Consider the following 21,269-nt stretch of genomic DNA (forward strand, 5'->3'; position numbering starts at 1 on the left):
GACATTGGATAATATCAACATACATATTACCAAGCAATCATCATTGCATATCTGTATATGACAAAAATACCTAAGAAATTATTAATTTAATTTGACAATTTTAATAGCTGATTTTTAGTTATAGAATAAGCATATTATTTTGTTATAGATGCTACTGACTATTTTACAAAAAAAGAAAAAACCTGACAGAGGTGGGTTTGCCTCTTTGAAGGGCATATATAGCAAATGGCATTGTTTTTAATTTAATGAGAGTTCTTTTTTTAACCTGGGCATATTTTCAAGGTGGCAGTCACTCATAAGGGTCCATTCTCCACCTAACCCCTCTGTCTCTATGGGCCCCCCACCTCACAGGCCCCAGTGCAACTGCACTGCCTGCGCTGTCTATATTTACAGCCCTGGGCAGCTCACGATTTGTCACCTACCAGCAGGAGCGTTTATTGGTGCCGTGTTGCCCCTGTGCTTTCTGGTAGTTGAAGGTTTTCTACCTCTTGAGCAAAAACAAATGCCACAGTCTGTTTCATCTGCTTTCTCTGCTCGTATAGCACCAATTTCAAAAGTATTTGCGTCCCTCTACTGCATAGACGGCCCAGTTTAGTGAAGAGATCGTCACTTCTTTCACATTCACTTTTGTGTTTGATCTTTGTCATGGTAGGTTGTTTGTACAGTTGTTGTATAGTTGTTTATAGAGGGCACATGGTGCATGGTAACTCGGTGTTTATTGAACTCATGGGGGGAAAAGTAGAGACCTCAGTAGTTAAGTATGACTTCACATCACAAGCTATGAAAAAGGGACTCCATTTTAAAATCTACAGAATACTGAATAATATGTTGATATTTTAAGTGTGTCACATATATGTTTGTGTGTGTTTAACTGATTAATTTACAGGTTGTAAGGAAATAATGCCGTTCAGCACGTTTGTTTGCATTGTTTAAATGTTATATCTGTTCTTATCTCTTACACATTAGGAGAACATCCTGGAGAGAATTCATCTACACATCGTCTCAGACACTGCAACTGATGCTTGTTCATCCAAATCCTGCATCACCCACCAGAAGTTTGCAATGATGCTTTATGAGCAGGTAACTAAGTTATTTGATGCTGTCATTTTATCTGCTAAAAGAACAAGATTTGAACAATAATGTGAAGTACATAGGGGCAATCACTGTGAAGTAGAATAATACTAAAGAAATCCTCTCACAGCTGCTCTGATTGTTAGAGTCATTGTTAACTGGTCACAGGAATGTGCACAGGTCTTTAGTAAAACTGAGCATGAAATGTAGTCTTAAAACTTACCTACAGTATTTCTTCTACAGTTTGTGTGTCGCTGCTGTGGTGCGTCTTCAGACCCACACCCATTCACAGAGTTCGTACATTACGTGTCAACCACTGCTTTATGGTGAGTGCTTGATTTAGTGCCATGGCTTTAAAAAATGGGATACAAAAATCAGGCCACAGTGTTAATCCTGATTTATATGTCAAAGTATTAAATATGGTTACTAGAAAATTATTTGATTGCAGTTTTAAGCATCTTAGATCAATTTCCTTCCTGTCCTTTAGCAGCGTCACTTAAACATCCAGTGCTGATTATTATCAATGTGTCTATCCTTAAATATCCTCGAATGACTAAAAGCTAAATGAACGTTTTGTCTCATTTTTTGCATTTCTACAAGCTGAATGATAGTTCTGTCATCTTGAGGTGAACGGAAAAAATGCAAAGTGATCCTGCTTGGTTAACCAGTGATGTGTGGTGAGCCACATATAGTATTTTCAAAGACTAGTCACGGGCCAGTAATAATCAGTCTGTGGGCCACAGTTTGCACCCGCGCAGGACTTTGGATGCATTAGACCAAGCAGTGTAAATGTAAACAAACCGCAAGTCCACCGTTGTTGTTGTTGTTATCGCTTCTGGCTCATGTGCATTACATAAAGCAGATAAAGCAGATGTCCACACAGATGAACAGTAACTGAACATTAGAAAGCAGTTTAAAAGATCTCTGTTTTAGTGACTTAAAATTCTGATTGTGTGTGGACAGGGGGCCAAAACGTAAAGGATATTATTGGTTTTTGAAAATAGCTGTGTATGTGTAGACAACTTTCACCTCAATAATAAACATATGGTTGAATTAACACCTTTCTGACAGTGTCAAAATATGTGCCTATCCAAATTTAAACCATGTCATATTGATTTCCAGAGTGCAGTTTCTGTCTGTTACAGATGCACAAAAGTTGTGGTGACAAAGTTTACCCCAAAACTTCCCTAAAACTTTAAAAGCATAATCCCAATTAAACACCTAGGCCCTTTTACTACGCTGGTGTAGCTACATATTTTGACAAATAAAGGCCTGTCTCACTTAGAGGCCTGGTCTGGTTGCCAAGCACTTCATTTTTTTTTAATAGATGTTCTTCGGATGTTTAAAACCGGGTTGTTGACTACCTCAAATTATGTGTCCATTCCTCAATGACCCTGTAAGTTATTCATATTCCTTTAGTCTACACGGGTCATCAGATCAAAAGAATCAAAAGGGTTTGTTAATACGAGTTGTTAGTATTGTTTTAACAGGATTTAGTGGGCGTGTGCCGTAATCCTCGAGTGCTGTAACTCAGTCTCTCTGTGATGCTCTGTCTGTCGGAGCTAGATCACATGAATGATTCATAACTGATATATTATCTGAAGCCTCATGTTTAAACAAGTAATGTTCATACGGGTTTAAATAAACAATTTGATTGTACTTCCATCTTTGCTGAGCAGCAGTTTTGTGTGAAAGGAATTGAAGTCCTGTCCCATGTGGACGCCTGTCCCAAATATAGGCCTGTTGATTTCAGCGATTTAACCCTTTGAAACCTGACAGCAAATTGGCCTGATTTCCTTTAAAAACACGGGAAGCTGGCAATGAGCAATGAAAGAAGAGATGACCAAAAAATTTAGCAAGATATTAGTATGAGAAAAATAAAGACAAGAAAATTAGTTTAAAAAAAAGAGTGCTTAAACATAATGATAATTCTGAAACATGATTTTAAAATGTAAAAAATAATTATAAATAAAGTTTTCCCTTGCTTTTTCCCCCTATTTTTAAAAATAATTTTCTAAATATTATTATTATTTTTTTTATAATTTGTGGGTCATTTCTTATAAAGTTGCTCATTGCCTTTTTTCAATGTTTTTGAAAAAATTGCACCAATTTGCTTAGAGTTCAGTGATTCAAGCAAATAATAGCCCGGGCTATTGATAGAAGTTTTTCGGTAGGCTGTCCACTGAGTGAAAAATATAATACATTTGTATTTGGGACCAACTTTCATCTGTTAATTCAGTCTCTGTTTTTATGCACAGCCAACAGGTTGATCGCATGTTGGGGAAGAACGAGCGGCTCAGGTCAGACATGTTTGGAGAATTGCTGCAGGCAGCAAACAACACAGGTGGTGACCTCCGAAGCTGCCCGGTAAGTGATTTATTGTCACTGTTCATTTCAATGTAACAAATCAGACAACTTTACAACTTAGTTGCTCAGTACCTCTCCCTGTTCTGCTGCTTTGTCAAAACAACTGAATTCAACCATAACTAAAGTAAACGCTAACACGTAACACGGACACAAAGATGATTGTTGCAGCTATGCAGAGTACACTCTGTGCTTTCTGCTGTGACTCTGCACTTGAAGCGGCCAGAAGGAGACGGTGCCAGACTAGTGTTAGGATATAAATAGCAGTAAGGGGGTATACTGTTTTTCTCTCATCTGTATTTGTTACCGCTGTCTTCCTCCTCAGTGTGCATCAGTTGGGTGAAGCTGAGTGCTCTGTTCCCTTAACCCATTATTCTTCCCTAAAAAATGTGAGCTGTAGCACAGGTATAATGATACTGATGTGCAGACTGTCTGATTCTTTTTTTCGTCTTTGCAACAGTCCTTATCATGAAGCGAGAAGTCACAAGTTTTATTTCAGTTTTGGCTGTGTGTGTGTGACAGAGATAAAGTCGCAACCTAGTACTAACATTTGGGGAAATGTGCTCATTTATTTATCGCTGAGATTTAAAAACAAAGCTGCACATTTTAGATTTTCCTCCTGTGTCTGCTCGGCTGCTTTCTGTCTTGTTAGTTTTGTTTTATTTATTTCGTGTAAAGCACTCTGTAACGTTGTTCCTCACTGCGTTCTGCCTTTTGATTTTATTCCGGTATCTTTGCTTTTTTTTTAGTGTGTGCGTGTGTGTGTGTGTGTGTGTGTGTGTGTGTGTGTGTTTGTTGTATCAGTGTATCTTGTTACTAATGAACTTATCACCAACACATCCAAGAGTTGTTCATGCTTATAAAAAACAAGCTGTCAGTTTTGACTTAATTGGGCCAAGCTAATGTTTGCCAAGAAACAGAAATAGAAAGGCTCAAACTCGCTGCTCCTTGAAATGTCTCACTTTCTATTACTACACATCTTAAACACAGACATACCATTTGAATATAAAGCAGATTATGAAGTGTTGTGACACTGGCTTGTTGTCTTTGTGCTAAGATACATGTAGGCTGAATACAGAAGCCTACCTCTGTAATGAACACACATTGAAACTGACTTGAAATCCGTATTTTGTTTTCCCAACAGTCCCTGTAAAGGAACTGCTCTGAGAAAGTTCTTGTACTGTTGACGTAGGCTGAACTGCACCAACAAGGATTAACTTCTTTTAAACCTGATTAAATCATGGTTAGAGTTTAGATTATGTTGCACCAAACGTAAAAAAAAACGAGCGTAAAACTGAGAAAGATTAAGTTAAACCTGTCTTTAAATCTCAGTTGAGTTCTTATTCTAAATCTAGATTAAATTTAATTCTGCTGCACCAAAACTTTAAACTGTGATCCAGGGTTAACTTTAAACCTGCAGTTGAGGAGGTTTAACTTTTACAGTGGCTGTCTTTTTGAGTTCCTCAAACAATATTGAGAGACAGACTCAACCCACTCGACTTTAATGATGATGATGATGAATTTTTGTAATGATACCAGTCTCTTTCTTTTTCACTGTGCTGTTGTCCCTTTTTTTTGTCCTCTATGATTTGGCAACATTGTTTCATTAAATCAGCCAACAAGTTTTCTCAAAGGAGGTAAAATTTGATCCTCTCTGCCAAAGTACCGAGCAACAATGTGAAGTATATTGTTGCACAGTTACCCCCAATTCAAGATTAATTTTTAATGGTGCAACTGTGCTCTGCTTAATTTTAAATCTAGATTTACTGACCTGATTTTAATAAACTCTGATTTGAGCTAAATTAATTATTGTTGGTGCATCCCAGCCTTAATGTTTTCCATGTATGTACATTGTTATTATTGTGGACCACCATATGTTTTCCTTCATATTTTGCAGAGCGACTGTGGTCAGAGTATCAAGATCCGCCGTGTGCTCATGAACTGTCCAGAGATCGTCACTATTGGATTCGTGTGGGATGCCGAGCAGTCCGACCTCACGGACGATGTCATTCGGTCACTTGGCCCACGTTTGAACCTGTGTGGGGTAAGCAGAGATGGAAAGTAACTAAGTACATTTACTCAAGCACTGTACTTAAGTATAATGGACTTTAGTAGTAGAAGTATTTCCATTTTATGCTGCTTTACACTTCACTACATGTCAGAGGCACATATTGTACGTTAGTTGCTAGGGACTTTCCAGAACCAGTTTATTAATAAAAAATATAAATCAGCTAATGAATTATGATGTATTTTATACACCACTTCTGTATGAGTCTATACATTGTTTTTTTATGGAAAATCTTGCATAGTATATCTTCAAGTAAAAGATCTGAGACCTTCTTCTACCACTAGAGCTGGAGCTAATCAGGACCACGATGGAAATAAGTTATCTTAAAACTTTATTGTGTTATCCTTGTCGTCTTTCACAATGTATGACCTTTTATATTTTAGATATGTCAAATAAATCAAATCCTCAACCAAAGAAAATATAGATATTTTAGTCCTTTTTGCGCAAAAAAAGTCACTCGTACAAAATGACAGTGATCCCAGCTGTCAGATATTGACTGATATATTATTGTTGTCCAAACACTAGTAATGATAAAGGTCAATCTTTTTATATAAAGACTTCAGCAGCGTATCAAACACACTCACACAAAGATTTTACTGTCAAAGGATTTAGCATCTGCCAAAGTGCAACACATGGAGATCAAACTTGTCTCATTTTGCTCTTTTTCAGCTTTTCAACCGCGTCACTGATGAAAACGCCAAACGCAGCGAGCTTCATCTGGTGGGAATGATCTGTTTTTCGAGTAAACATTACTCAGCCTTCGCCTATCACACCAAATCTTCAAAATGGATGTTTTTCGATGATGCTACTGTAAAGGAGGTCAGGAGCGCTACGCTGTTAATCCGCTTTATCCCCGTTCAAACGTCTCCGACCTGTTACTGTGTGTTACATGCTCTTATATCACACTTTGCTCTGCCCAGATTGGATCCAAGTGGAAAGATGTTGCCTCTAAATGTATCAGGGGACATTTCCAGCCGCTTCTTTTATTTTACACCAACCCTGAGGGATCTCCAGTGTCTAATGAAGATGCACCGAGACAAACCACCATGTGTCCTCGGTACAAAGCCCAAATAAATGGTGACGTGACAGGTAAGACAATCCTCTGATTATCAGCACACCTGACCCTCACACTTCTAACAGGCAATCAAAAGGTGTTTATTAAAAAATGTTTGAAAAATGAATACAGTGTACATAAACCTTTTACTATTGTGTCCACTTAAAATCCACTTTGTGGCCAGTTTATTCATTATTGTCTTACATCAGGACACTTCCTCATGCATTGCTGTTCACTATAAACAAACCTTATCATGGATTAAACTGCTTAGACCAAAGGCAGTTGCAAAAACAAAAAGTAAATTAATGTCTCACTACTGTTTCTCAAAAGCTTTGGACTGCATGCATGACATGACGCAGCAGCAACAAAATCAGATTCAATTACATCGTTTTTCAAGGACTGAATCTAGAACTTGAGCCGAGTAAAGGCTGGCTGTGCAGTCAAGGAGAAGTCTGTTATTTTTCATAACACATGTCAGGGTGGATTAACTTGATTTCCCCATGCCTGTATGCCTCTAATTAAAAGTAAAAGTAATTTTTGTATTTATTTTGAAAGCACTGTTCTTTTTAATTAACTCCTCTGTCAGATGCACTTTCTTCGGCCACCTTGGGATAAAAATGACTTCACTATTCCGTCATATAGTAAATCTGCAGTTAATAATATATATATATATATGTTCATTAAGAACAGTGATACTTTACATCATGACTGTACGGTATATATACTCCAATCAAACTGAAATATTACCTGTAGCAATGGTACAGACACTTTCCACATGCACTCTACAATCAGAAACAAGTGTGACCCACACTATGGCAGCTTACAAACCACTACCATAACAGAATTATAATAATGGCTCAGTCCAGATTACCCCAATTTTATCACCCTTATTATTATAGACAGAAATAAAGGTTGTGAACTGAAGTGTCATAAAATTATCCAATAAATTAACCCTTAACGGCCTGTGATCACGCCACCGTGATCAGATCACGTGACGTTTTCAAAGCACCATATAACAGACAGACTAGGACACCTGTAACGCTGCTATCAACTTTGCTTGAAAGTTGAAAGTTTGCTGATTTGAAACTCTCTCACAGTTGGTTTGTTTTTTTTTTGTTGTTTTTTTCATTGATAGACCATGTAAAACCAGAGATATGACAGTTTTAATTTGATGATACAAAAATATTTATCCGTGCGTAAAATTGGGATGAGATGGGATGGGCAGGTGTTGTTTTCTGGAGTACACAAAAGGAAGTCCAAGAGTCTCAGTGACTACGGTTACATGTTCAAAATATTCCAGTTTTTGCACTTATTCCAAAAGCGACAATATTCTTACTGAGCTGTTTACATCGGTTAATGAAAATGAATATTCTGCTTATATTCTCATTCACATGCAGCCATGCATTAACGTACCCTAACATGTCATGTATCATGTCAAAGTATGGAAAAGTGGAACAGATGATTTTTTTTTGATCAGACTTGTTTGACTGTGTGAACACAGTCTCCATCTTTCATTCTTTCAACCACCTTGTTGAAAACGTTGGGGTTGCGATATTTATACATATCCAAAAACCTGTCGATGTCGAAATCTGTCATAATGTTTAAAAGGAGATGTGTTTCTTCTTCAGACCAAAAATGTTGGCTTTTCTTTTGGGCATGCATCTCTACCTCACAGCCTTGCAAACTGCTGGCATGTTGGTTTGTATACAACATATCCATGACAATGCACAGAGCCAACCATAGACAGGCAAGAGACCGTGTGTCGTAAACTGCCATAAGAACACAGATTGAGAGGCATTTTCTGAATGCGCTGTCAATCAATCAATCAGTTTTATTTATAAAACCCAATATCACAAATCACAGTTTGCCTCACAGGGCTTTACAGCGTACGACATCCCTCTGTCCTTATGACCCTCACAGCGGATAAGGAAAAACTCCCCCAAAAAACCCCTGTATGCACGTTCAAAGAATTCTCCTAAAACCTGAATACTACCAGCATATCCCACGTCTTTATCGGAAAATGCGTTATTCAGAACAAGGTATAATTCGATATATCCAAATGGAATATGCTGTTTACATGATCCGTATCAAATCATATTTAGAATAACAGTGGAATATTAGTATGCATGGAAATGTACCCTGTGTAACACACATGATGGTGAGGTAACATAAGGCAGTCTTCAGATTTTGTACCTAATAAAATGAGGTATTAATGCAACTGTGCGCACGTTCAGGATTGTTTTTCTCAAAGGTGCAAATTATATTCATATTATAATAGATTATTTGGGTTATAACAGAACTTCCCACTGAGATGAATGCAGTGAGTGTTGTCTAATAACAGAGTATATTTGCTTCCAGACAGCAGTGTGTCTATAGTCCATTAACTACTGATGATTAAGATCATGATAGGGATCATCATAGGTGATCAATTTCAATTTGTCTAATAATTTCATTTCCATAAATCCTAATCTATGAGAGCATCTGAACATTTTTTTTATGAAAGTATCACTAAGTAAAATTAAACACCAAAACAATGTCAGCAGCGATGAGAATAATGATTTCACAAATTACAGTTATGGTTTGCTTTGGGATTGAGAGAGTGTTGTTAAACCGCAGGCAGAAAGATTGTCCTGCCCTGTGTGCTGGCTTGAACTTGACATGAGGATGATGCCTCTGTTGCATGCAGATTACCACCCACGCCTCCCTCCCTAATCCCTGCTCCTGTGGCCAAGCGCACTCCTGCTCCTGCTCCACGGGTCTCACTACTCCCCTAGACATTTCCGATGTTTGCCTCCATTAATTTATCTGCTTTTTTTTGTTTGGTTTTTTGGCAATGAATCCTTGCCTGTTTAGATGGATTGTTTTGCTTTAGTGTGGCGCCCAGATACTTTGACTGGCATGGGACTGGATTCTTGTTTTTATGAAAATAAGCGTAAGTGACTGATATTTTTTGGTTGCCTTAGAGTGAGATATGGCTTCTTTATTAATCATTATTATATCTATTGCATCTATTACTTGCTCTTTTGTGAAATGAGTTTATGTTCAGGTTTACTGATGTGCTGTTTTATGCTCTGCAGTAGGAGTTTATCCTTTCTACACTTACAACTTAAACCAACAGAGACTACAGCCCAGCAGTGTTATACTGTATGTGTATTACAAAGCCTAAGAGTCTGTGTGTAACTGCAGGCAACATGATGAAGTGTGTACTGGTTAATTACATGGCAGTTGCGGGGTGTGTACTCCATTTAAATCTAATATTTGTTTTCAGTGGAACTACTTAAATGTCAGCATTAGGCTACATGATCAAATCTGGACGTCCATAATACTCCATCTTACTCACTGCTGTTACTCACTGCTGTCATAACATCCAGCAGCCATGCACATGGACACAATCATGTTTCAGAGGCTTCTTATTGTACTGTTGCTATATTTTATATTTTGTTGACTTATATGGAACATCTTCTTCAAGGACATACAAATTAAATAAAAATCTAAGGAGGAAACAATGCTAACATGCAGACAGGAGGAGTTGAGGGATAAATGTGAAAGACAGTGCAGCTGTCGGGTGAATGTGCTGATTTAGAGGCAGATGTTCGCAGCATCTCTTGTTTCTCACAGTGACCTGCTTGCTACAGAGGCAAAGAAACACCACAGGGTTTGCAAACGTGGCAGCAGTGGTGTATTTTAACATTGCTAATGATGCTCTGGCATCTGTTCGTTGGTGAGTGTGTTTTGTCTCTGTCCTTGTTTGCAGCAAAGATACAAAGCAGGAGTGTCAAATAGCTGAATTGGAATTTGCAGTGAATGAGTCAGAAATGACCCGGCTGGGTAGCTGACCCTGCTTCATCAAGCTACACGCCTCCAGTACATAAGACAGTGTGAATCTGTCTTAGCCCAGCACAAGATGCAGGACTATTATGTTATGCTCTAACACCTCTGATAAGCCTCATATGTGGTAAAATAGAGTGCCGCACCTGCTGAACATTACTTACGTAAACAGTCATGTCACAACCTAATTGGTTGTTTATACTTCATTTGCTCCATGCAGGTAAATATAAAATATAAATCATAAATTAAAGGGAAACTTCAGTATTTTTAACCTGGACTCTGTTTTTCTGTGCTTTTGTATCTAAGTGACCAATGGAGACAACAGTTTTTTAAATTGGTCCAGTATTGAGAAAGGCCGCAGTAGTGTAGCAGGCTATATTGATCCATTTACGACTAATAACAGTGCTTGTTTTTGTCACTGACAGGCTCTGATTGTTGTAAGAGGTGTGTGACTACATTATGAAAACGACCCTACAGAGAAATACAACATTTTTCCTCACTTTTCGCTGGTCTGTTTCTTATCGTGACCTAGTGTCAATTAAGCAGAAGTCTCATTCTGAAATATCACATGTGGTAGCTTGTTGCAGAAAAAACTATGGTGGCTGAGATAGTGAGAGTTGGAGAGAGGTGAGGTGGGAAGGGTTTGTTTTGTTGGAGGTTAGTATTTCTTAAGATTTCTTAATGTCGTAGGTAGCTGTATATCTAGCTGACTTCAATAATGTGGACAAGTCTGCAAGATTCCAAAACGAGAAACCATTTAATTTCTCTATAGGGTCTTTTCTGTAATGTTGTTAGAAACTTATAGTAACAGTTGGAGCCTGTCAGTGGCAAAAACAAGCACTTTTAAAGGACATAAAGTGACAGTACACAACTGCCCGTAGGGATTGTATTGAAACCTCTTGATACTGGACCAAATGAAAATAAATTTGTCTCCATTAGTCCCTTAGACACAAAAAAAATAGAAAAATAGAGTCCAGGCTTAAAAATACTTCAGTTTCCCTTTAAACAAACATCCACAAGCAGCCACTCATCTGCCTTTTCAATGTTTTTCTCCTCAGTGAAACATCCCCTTGGCAGTCCAAACAAATTCCAGGAACCTTTCATGGAAAATTTGCAGAGGCCGAGTGAAACATCGAAGAAGGACAGAGGGCATCGGAAAACGGACCCATCACAACACAAAGGTAGAGCATTGTGTCTGCATCATAGGACACACTGATAATAGAGAGACAAAAGCAAAGACATACAGAGGCAAGCCAGAGTAGGTAACTCCTGTACGTCAGAGCATGTTAATCAACAATCCATGTTTTCTATCTCTAGAGATGGCACATGCAAGATCTTCGTCTCCTCCAGAGAATGGACCGAGGCCCTCTCTGGACCAAAAATCAAAAAGCTATCCACGCACTGAGAAGTCATCAAACCATTCAAGCAGAGGATCTCATGAGCCACGAGGACAGTCCTTCAGTACGCAGGGTGGTGGGCACAGTCGGAGGAACAACTCTTCCCCAAGTCGCTATGATCAGGACAGCAGCCAGGAGCAATGGGAAAAAGGTGGCAGCGAAGGAAACCGCAATAAATCTAAGTCCACTTGGAGGCCCATTCGAGAGGTGTTAAATGTTGACACCGTGCTGAATGAACTGGAGCAGCGCCGGCAACAGCAACACGACAGCCCCCGGCACAGTAAGCCTTCATCCCAGGAAAGAGTGCACGCCGAACAAAGCCGAGAGCGCGAGCGGGAACACGTACGAGCCAGGGAGGACCGGAAGCAGAAGTGTCTAATGACGATTTATGAGGACGAGCAGCGGCATGAGACAGAGAGCCACAGCTCTGTGGAGTCAGAGAGCAGGGCCAACCAACAGAGGGGCAGCAGGCTGAAAGGTGGCCCCAAGACACTGCTGCGGAGTGATACCTGGACCATCCAAAGGACAGAGTCTGGCTACGAGAGCAGCGATAGACTCAGCAGCGGCTCCACCAATCCCGACTCACCTGGTGTTGATGGCTTTATTGTTAAAGACCAGAGGTCAACACCAGAGGCACAGCTGCAAAGGTAAGAAATAACTGCGTCTTGTCTTGAAGGACAAATGAAGGTTTTACATTCAAGAAGTGGTAACAGCCTGAGTTATAGGGTCACAATTTTTCAAGACAATAGTCAGCTGCCCATATGAACACTGAAACTGGGTCTGCTTCCTTTGACCGGTCCTAAAGTTCATACTGGCCATTAAAGAGCAACTAAACCCCAGAGTTTTGGCTGAAGTGCCTCTACCCTGGAAATTCAAAAATACCTGTAGAACTTGGAAAAAGTATCAGCATGGGCAAGGCTGGGAGAGGAGAGTAGTTCCTGTTGTGGAGTTGGTTGGTGACGAAAGCTGCTACCACATACATCACCTGCCACCAGATCAGCCAGTCGCATTTAATATTCAACTGCAGTAGCTGAGTTTTAACCAGTAGAGGGCGGTTGCTATGCATATTTATAACACTGTGTAGAACTCAAATATTTTGCACTGAAATGTCAAAAAGTGGACCTGAATCAATCAACAACACAACTGAATGACCATATACATTAGTTTTGATCTAAAAAAACGTGGTGTGGGGGTTTAGTTATTTAAAAAAAGACCTCTGTCTTCAGAGTAAGTGAGTGGGGACAAAATCCACAGTCTTTCTTTTATGTACTGTAAGAATTAAGAACATGGAAGATAGTTGTTTGAATTAACTAATTTAGATAACTTAAGCTTCATATTAGCTTCTTTCACTTTTGCACAGAACAAGGACTGTGGATTTCCTCCCCAATCACTTTCATAGAGTACATTAGGAAGGGATCTTTGAATGGTCAGAATGAACAGGACGAACGATTGAAGGAAGCACAACCAGTGTCAGTGTACATTTGGGCTCCTGACTATTGTTTCAAGATGAAGTTCACATGGACAGATATTTTTGTGAACTGACTTTTTCCCTCCTTCGTTCTTAAAAAAATAAAAAATCCAGTCCAAACAAGCACTGTTATAAAAATATTTATGTCAGAAAAAAAATACAAAGACAATTGAAGCGTGGTCAAGAGCATGCCAAGAGCAGGCCAACAGGCGGCAATATAATCGTAGCCTTAAAGCCATGCAAACAAAAAGAGTTTGCCTATCAGCAGCCTGAAAAAAGCTGTAGGCATTCCATTACCCATACTACTATACTACATAGTATGGCAGAAAAAAAATTAGTATGTCCCAAGACATAGTATGTCCTATGCAGTATGCCAAAAATACTATTTTACTATTGTGAATATAATATGTTAGAATCTACAATGTATGCAGTTATTACTTATGGCAATATAACAACATCAGAGCTGTCCGGGTTGACCTCTGTACATGGATACATGAGTAAGAGATACGTGAGAAAGAGGGTCAGAGTTCAGGGTGTAACGTTATGAGAAGGTAGCATGTCCTGTGCACACTGCATGCAGCAGTACATACATTTTTAGGACAGCTTGATCACCTACTTAAAGTAAAAAGAAAAAGTATGCGATTCCGAACACACCCAAAGAAGCTGTTACCAGAGGACTAACTGGGGCGGTGAACTTTTAATTTACTTAATTGTACTCATACGTGTAAACATGTAAAAAGTCCTGTTAGTGACGTTAGACTGAAACGTAGACGCTTTTTAAATAAAATGATGTAACACACCACACCCTGCACCACAAAGGAGACAAAGCAAGTTGTGTGTGTTGCCTTCTTCTCATCTTGTACTAGGAAGGGTAGAGCCAGCACTATTTTAGTCACTAAGCTATTTTTTTAGTGACCTAAAATGCCGTTTGTGTGTTGACAGAAGGCCAACACACATTAAAAAAAGAACTATGTTTACAAAAACACTGTGTCTTTGTGGACTAGGCTTCAGATGGACATTAATGATTGAATTTCCTTTAAAAGTTCATTTCCATGAAAATTTGTCAGAAACCCTTTAATTCATGAAAGAAAACCTTGTTGGTTCATGAGGTTCATATTAGCAACAGTCCAGGTTTATTTGTTGATCTGTCCCATAAATAGCCTTTCCCATCCAGTAATTAGTCATTGGCTCCACCACATGGAAATAATAAAACTATTTTTATGTAGTTAAAGATGACCACAGACTGCATGCTTTCCAACCAGTTCTCAGTACAAGTCCTTCAGTGCATTTTTCCACCAGTGTGCTATTTTGAGATTCATGATGTTTGATGACGCTGCCATGTGTGCATCATCACTCAGAAATACTTTTGATTTCTGTGGAAACTAGGCTAACGCTGGACTGCAAGAGGACACACTTGTTCCCATGACATTAACTTTCAAATAACTCGTACTTTACATAATGTCAGTGCATCAGGAAGAAAGCTGAAACCACACTATTGAAACAAACCTGCAATTTTTTATGATCTTTGCACAGATTATTAAATCCTTCCCCAGCAAACATCACACCTTGCACAGTTGTTTTAGTCACTTTTTTATTACTGTCCATGAAGATAAACATTTGTGGGTAGAGAATTTTCTTGAACGCTGCATGTAAATGGCAACATCTTATTAAAAATGTGTTCCTGAAATGGACTGAACGCCACAGAAGGTAAAAGTATTTCCCTTAAAATTAAGAATATAGTCAATAAATGATAAATGTCAGAGGTGTTATTAGTATTAAATTGGGATTTAGAGGTGGTTACTAGTTGCAGCTGTGTGTTTGTGCCTCACTTGTCTGCATTTATCAAAAAAAAAAATGCACTTAAGGTGACTGTAAGATGAAGTGGTACCAGGAACTACTGATCATAGTAGAGCTCTTAGATTATTTATATACATTCATGTCTGATTATCACAATTAGATATCTAAATGAAAGTTTTTTAAGGTTCACTGCCACCAAATAAAAACTGAATCAGTACCAGCCGATACATGGGTCTATACACAGGGCCCATTAAAATATCAATTATTAAAATCAAGCTGCTTTTTTGGGGTATTTGAAGAAGGTCTGGGCAATATCAAGTATTACGGTAAACCAGGGTATTAAGAAATTCGAAGATATGACTTTCAGTATGGTCAAAATTAGACACTTCTCTTTCTATTAAACTGATACAGAGATGCTGTATTGAGGTAATGTAGTGCACAGGATGCGCCACCAGAGGTCAGTGTCTGCTGGGCAGCTGAGCTGAGAAAGATGGCGACTGCGAGTGGTGGGGTTAAAGTTACAGGACAAGGGGGGGACAATATTTTCATACATAACTCTGTGAATTAAAGATGTATGCCAACCAAACTAGAGTTGATTATTGTTGAAACAGTGGACAAACTAACTAAGATGGTTTTGGTGAGTTTTGTTTTATGTCTGTGGAGACCAAGTGAGGTGGATTTTATGTTGCATTTACAAGGCAATTCAACTAGAAACAGAAACTGTGTTGTATTTTCCTACTTGATAAGTAAAATAGGTGTAAGAATATTTCCTGTCTTAACATTTTGTGAGATTTTTTAGAATTAATTTTATTAGATTTAAAAGCTAGGAAAGCTAAGAGGCAGTGGCGGTGGTGGCGGTGGGGACGGGTGTACACATACCTGTGCAAATGTGCTGGCAGTCATCATTTGTTAGACTGACAGCTGCAGTTTGGAAGATTTAAACACACTGCCCAACCCTAACAGCCAAACAATGTCAAACATGCTACAATGACTTCTATCAACAGCAGCTCAGCTTTTACAGATAAAACTCGTCATGTAACGCATACCCTGGTAAAATGTCAGAAAGGTAAGGTACAAAAAAATACATACTGCCCAAGCCTAATTTGAATCCAGTTGGACCTGAGCAGACAATGAATTTGGAATGCCTTCTTGTCCGTCATTCTGACAGTGTTTTCCTATGGTGCTTTGCATTATTTGGTGACTCAAAAGACCATGAAAGTTTGTTCCTTTGTTTGTTGCTATGCTGACTGCGTTTTCCAAAATACTAATTGACTAATCTTGGAAACAGGATTGATTGAAAATGTTCTTAGAATAATTTAAGTCTTTTATTTTCAGTCTGCTGCACCAAAAAGGAGGTGATGCCAAATCAAGTATAACGTCCTCACCTTCACACAATGGTAAGTTTGAGGTTTCGAGACCTTCCTTTTTGACTGTTCATACTGTAATCAATTAGTTAATGTGTGGTTTATTTAGTCACCCGACACAGTGTATGTTGAATTAATAATTGAGGCCAGCGTTAACAACATAAAGCCATTTATTTTAAAAGATAGGTGAAAAAATGAGAGACTGAGACACCAAAAGAAAGATGATGTGACAAATAAAACATGAATAAGAGCATAAAAGAAGGTGTTAGGGTCGGTATATCTTACATCTAATCTGTGATACTTCCAGATGATTCACAGGGGAAACAAGAATTTAGTCATTCAGAGTAGAAATACAAGATTTACACACACCAGTTTTCTGTCAGTGCAAAACGTGTTTGGCATTTATGCACTTTGTACATAATTCAATAAGCGTGAGAAAGATTATTACTTTCTTTCTTCCTCTATGTTTCTGTTAGTGTAACAGATGAAGTGTGAGCTGATAATGTGAGAGTAATTGAAGATTGATTTTTGAGCTTGGACTGGCTCCTTTAACCTCTTAACCCAGTCAGCCCTGCACAGGCATTAATCTGATGATAATCCCACAAAGCTCATTCAGATAGCACAGCTGGACGTGGCTGCTGGCATTGTCATGAATATCTTTCTGTTTCACGCAGTACTACTTTGACTGTGCTGCACTTGATACTTTATCGAGGCTGTGTGTGTATCTGTAGCCAATGCTTCCAAACAGACCGCTGAAGCTTTTATCCTTGCTTGGGCCTCTCCAGGGCAACGGCAAAGAAAAAAAATGACACATCTATTTTTAAAGGGAAGGAATTCAGCACCATGCTGGCTGTCACTGCGCTGGTGCACGGAGGGAGCGCGCAGACTGGTTCATCCAGCTGTGAGGAAGTTTAGTGTGATTAAGACTCTGCTGCTGCCACCTTGTGTCCTGAGAGGGCATCGGTTTCACAGTCAGATGTGTAGATGATTTTGTCTCTGCTTGGTCTGTACTTTTTATTAATTTTGCTTTATTGTAAGCGTGTGTGTATCTGCCTAGTTTATAATTGGGAAAGAGGATTAGCAGTAAGTGAAAATAAAAGTGTTTAAGCTCTGATATTAATCTCCGAATTCTGAGAAAAATATATCTGAATTATGAGATTAGAGTCTAAAATCTGCGATTTAGCAGAGTTCTGATTTAATTCTCCGGGTTCTGAATTCAGTCTCTAAATTCTGAGAAAACAAGTCATTAATCTCCGCACTCAAATCTTTTTTTTTTTTCTCAAGCCTCTAATCGTCCTCCTGTTTTTCTTTTTATACCAAATGTCTTCTCAGTTGTTGTATTCTTGATATTTTTATCTTCTGACATAGCTTAGACGATTTCTGTGTTCTAATTTTGTCCTGATAAATTTAACTCTAAAGCGTAGGAAAGGTCAGAAGATAAAAATACATTACCTTTTGCACTAATTACAGTGTGTGAATAGCTGTTTGCCAGAGTGGAGCAGACCTATCCAAAGGAAGACTGCTGAATAGCTTTTGATTTTTGATATTTTATTCTTTTCTCTGTCTGTCGCTTTGTGTTGATCAGCTTTGTTTTTTTTTATTTTATAGGTAAACATCAACCCAAACCTCAGGGAAAGAACCATGACCAAGTTTTACATTCACATCTAAAGTGCAGTCCAAGTTCGAGGTAGTGCCCTTTGTTATGAACTATATCTAACTTGTTAGGGATGGGAATCAAGAGCCGGTTCCAAATTGTCCGATCCACTGGAATTGTGTGCCTCATTTGCACATTGCAAAAGAATGACCTCAAACTTGTGCGTCCTTGCTGCTGGAAACTTCCAAGAAGGAGTTATAGCAAAGAGGGAAATGGTCCTAAGTGTGAGTTCATTTCACAGAGAAAGATGACAACAGTGCTGCTTGTAATGTCTGTAAAATGATGATTTAAAGTAAGGGTGAAAACGCCAGTAATATGATTACACATCCCTTGACTCAACATGGGCTTAAATTCCAGGAATGTCATGTATTTGACACTCACACACCTTCCCAATTGAGCAGCACATCCGTTACTGAGGGTAAATATCCTGTTGTAGTAACATTAGCACCATGCTGCATCACGTGCATGCCTTTTATCTACTCTGTTTCTACACCATGTTCAGACTCAGAGATGATAAAAGAGTTGTGTTGATGCTGAAAAGCCGTGTAGGCCTACTGTTCCCAAACAGAAAATTGATCAGGAATAAAAAAGGGAATCTATAAAAAATTGGACTGATAAGCAGCATCAATAATGGAATTGGTATAAAAAAGTCAGTTCCCATCCCTATAACTTGTTCTAATATGTGCGCATAAGGACTCATAACTTGGATTTTCGTTATATTAAATTACATTTCCATCATTCTCTTCTGTAGACGGAAATCAAAGTACACTTCCAGTTCTTCCAGAAAAGCAGTGTCCTCAGAGAGAGACTCCACTGGCTCAGATAACCGGCAGAGCGAACAGCAGGAGCTGACGAACTGTAGAGGGCACACTGGAGAAAGTACAGTCCTGAGGCACATTACAAAAACCAGCAGCTCAGAATGGAACAGCTCCGATGATCTCGCTCTCTCTGAGCCCGAGGACAGAGAAAACACTTACCGCAACAGCGAGGCCGTCGCCTCCGAATCCCAGTGTCCTCACATGACCCTGCCATACCACACTCCCAGCAATGTGACTGCAGAACCTCTCCAACTCCAACTGAACAATCAGCGTCAGCTCGGCACGTCAGGGTCACCGCACCTTCGACCGACGCAGCGGACCTCTCCTCACCAGGGCGAAACAAGCCACGCTGTGTTTCGTCCGAGGATGCTCCAAGAACCATTTCCCTCAAGTCCTCGTCTTTCATCCACATCCTACGCTAGTCCTCACAGGAGGCCTGACATGTCAGGCCTCAGAACCTTCTCAGATGCAAGCTCCAAGTCAGGCTCAGACCCGGAGCGGAGCACCCCATCATCATGTGAAAGTGAGGAAAGACTGACTGGATGCAGAGTGGAACAGGCAGCGCCGGCTCAAGAGGTTTCTCTGACAACGTACTTCACTGTGGATAACTGTATGACGGAAACATACCGTCTCAAGTACCACAACCAGAGGCCTCTTGTCCTCTCTGCCACGGTGCCGCGGACAGTGGTTGTGACTGAGCGCAGAGATACCAGCCACACACTCCCCACTGACACATACTCACAAGATGTGCCAAAAGCCAGACCTGAAACAAGTAAGCCTCTCTAATATGCAAACCCAAATGTAGGGCAAACCATTGTGACAATATACTGTATATACTGTGAGATTATACACACGTAGCAGCTGTAGCAGCTACATGTTTCATATCTGGTTGTTTCAGGCCGTTGAGGACGATGTTGCAATCCAAACTGCAGGACCACTGTAAAGGAAAATTAAGTTTTTAAATATTTCTGCATCAATGCTGGTTACTATATCACCATAAATATATATATCACAATCACAATATGAAGTGACACATACATAACGGAGGGTTTTATTTATCTTGCCCGCTCCTACCTGAGAGTTTTTCAGTTGTTGTCTTTGTTGTGGTGTAAATGAACACACAGGGTGAATCGTAAAACATCATTTAAACAAGATTATTCTTTTTTTTTTCTTTACAGGCCATAATAGCAATAAACCCACTGCAAAATGGAACCCAGTGACAGCCAAAGGACTGGATGAACGTGGTTTTTTATGAGTGTTACTTGGTAAGGTTTGTTTACATGGATGGGAAGAGGTCAGTAGAGTTCTAACTGGATGCCAAAGAGTTTACAGAATGGAAATATGTCCCGAATGGCAACATCTCCATAACGAGTGGAATTTATTTATGCAAGCTTGTCACATAAGTAAGACCTATTTCTAAATGCTGTTGCGTATCGTCTGACGGATTATCAACTATCACGTATACTCTGCCGTCTTCCATTGTCCCGCAGTATTGCTGCAAAGAAGATTTAGTTTGAACCAAAATCAGGACTTTTTTCAGTTTGCACAAAAGGGTTCTGGAGTCTTTACTATTCTTTTTAATCACTTTATGTCAAATGTTTATTTTTTTATTTGTGCAGGAGTTCTGCAGAAGTGCTGCGGATTTAAAGATGCACCGATATATTTAAAGACGTGAGAGATTATGAGGAGCCACAGAGTGAAATCACAGAATGTTCAGAACGTGGAAAGTTAAAGATACTTGATCAGATTATGATGTCATTCTACACAACTAAATAAAAAACTACAGGTCGAAGGTTTGTGTCATCAACAGCAGGTTTTAAGTCAGTGGTTCCCAACTGGTGCAGCCACGGGGTCCAGATTTCTCCTCAGTCATTAGTTCGAGGTCCACACGGTTTAATATATTCAGCTTCGTACTTGCATTTGGCCATGTCGTTGAGCTAGATGCTGTCTCTGTCAAGCAGCTGTCCATTAGTCACTCACACTACAGCAGGAAACAGCACTTAAAGCAACTCTTACCATTCTTGCATTTCACATAGCACTTGGAAAAAATTTGAACATCCACTACTCCGACCTCCTTCCACCTGCAACTCCACTTCCCTCCAAAGGCCTACTCCCCCCTCCTCAATTACGTCCTCATTACGTATATGATAGATGTAGGCGTTGGCAAGGTAACGTTAGCTACACGGAAGAGGAGAGCGAGTGTAACGTTACACCCAAGACAGTCAAACGCAACCCCGGAGTTTTAAAACTCAATCGGAGTCAGTGATGACTGATGAGTTTTAGAATAAGGTTACAGTGCTAACGTTAGATAGTAGCGTTAACGTTACTAGTAAGTGGAAACGCACAAGGAAGATAACGTTAATGTTTCAGAGGCTACGCCACAGTA

At 39.3% G+C, this 21,269-nt stretch overlaps 1 protein-coding gene across 1 annotated transcript in view; it reads left to right on the top strand.

The window, feature by feature from the left end:
• usp53b (ubiquitin specific peptidase 53b) overlaps positions 1-20,324 on the top strand; it is a 28,004-nt gene extending 7,680 nt beyond the window's left edge. Inside the window, exons 6-17 of the mRNA XM_050044739.1 lie at positions 967-1,080; positions 1,315-1,397; positions 3,330-3,438; positions 5,333-5,479; positions 6,173-6,322; positions 6,424-6,592; positions 11,444-11,566; positions 11,703-12,429; positions 16,383-16,444; positions 18,020-18,098; positions 18,817-19,655; positions 20,062-20,324. Coding sequence (XP_049900696.1) covers positions 967-1,080; positions 1,315-1,397; positions 3,330-3,438; positions 5,333-5,479; positions 6,173-6,322; positions 6,424-6,592; positions 11,444-11,566; positions 11,703-12,429; positions 16,383-16,444; positions 18,020-18,098; positions 18,817-19,655; positions 20,062-20,138 — 2,679 coding nt within the window. The 3' untranslated portion in view covers positions 20,139-20,324. The remainder of the gene's footprint in view (positions 1-966; positions 1,081-1,314; positions 1,398-3,329; positions 3,439-5,332; positions 5,480-6,172; positions 6,323-6,423; positions 6,593-11,443; positions 11,567-11,702; positions 12,430-16,382; positions 16,445-18,019; positions 18,099-18,816; positions 19,656-20,061) is intronic.
• Positions 20,325-21,269: the final 945 nt, after the last annotated feature.

Source organism: Epinephelus moara, chromosome 5 (genome assembly GCF_006386435.1).
Source record: "Epinephelus moara isolate mb chromosome 5, YSFRI_EMoa_1.0, whole genome shotgun sequence".
Classification (NCBI taxonomy): Eukaryota; Metazoa; Chordata; class Actinopteri; order Perciformes; family Serranidae; genus Epinephelus; species Epinephelus moara.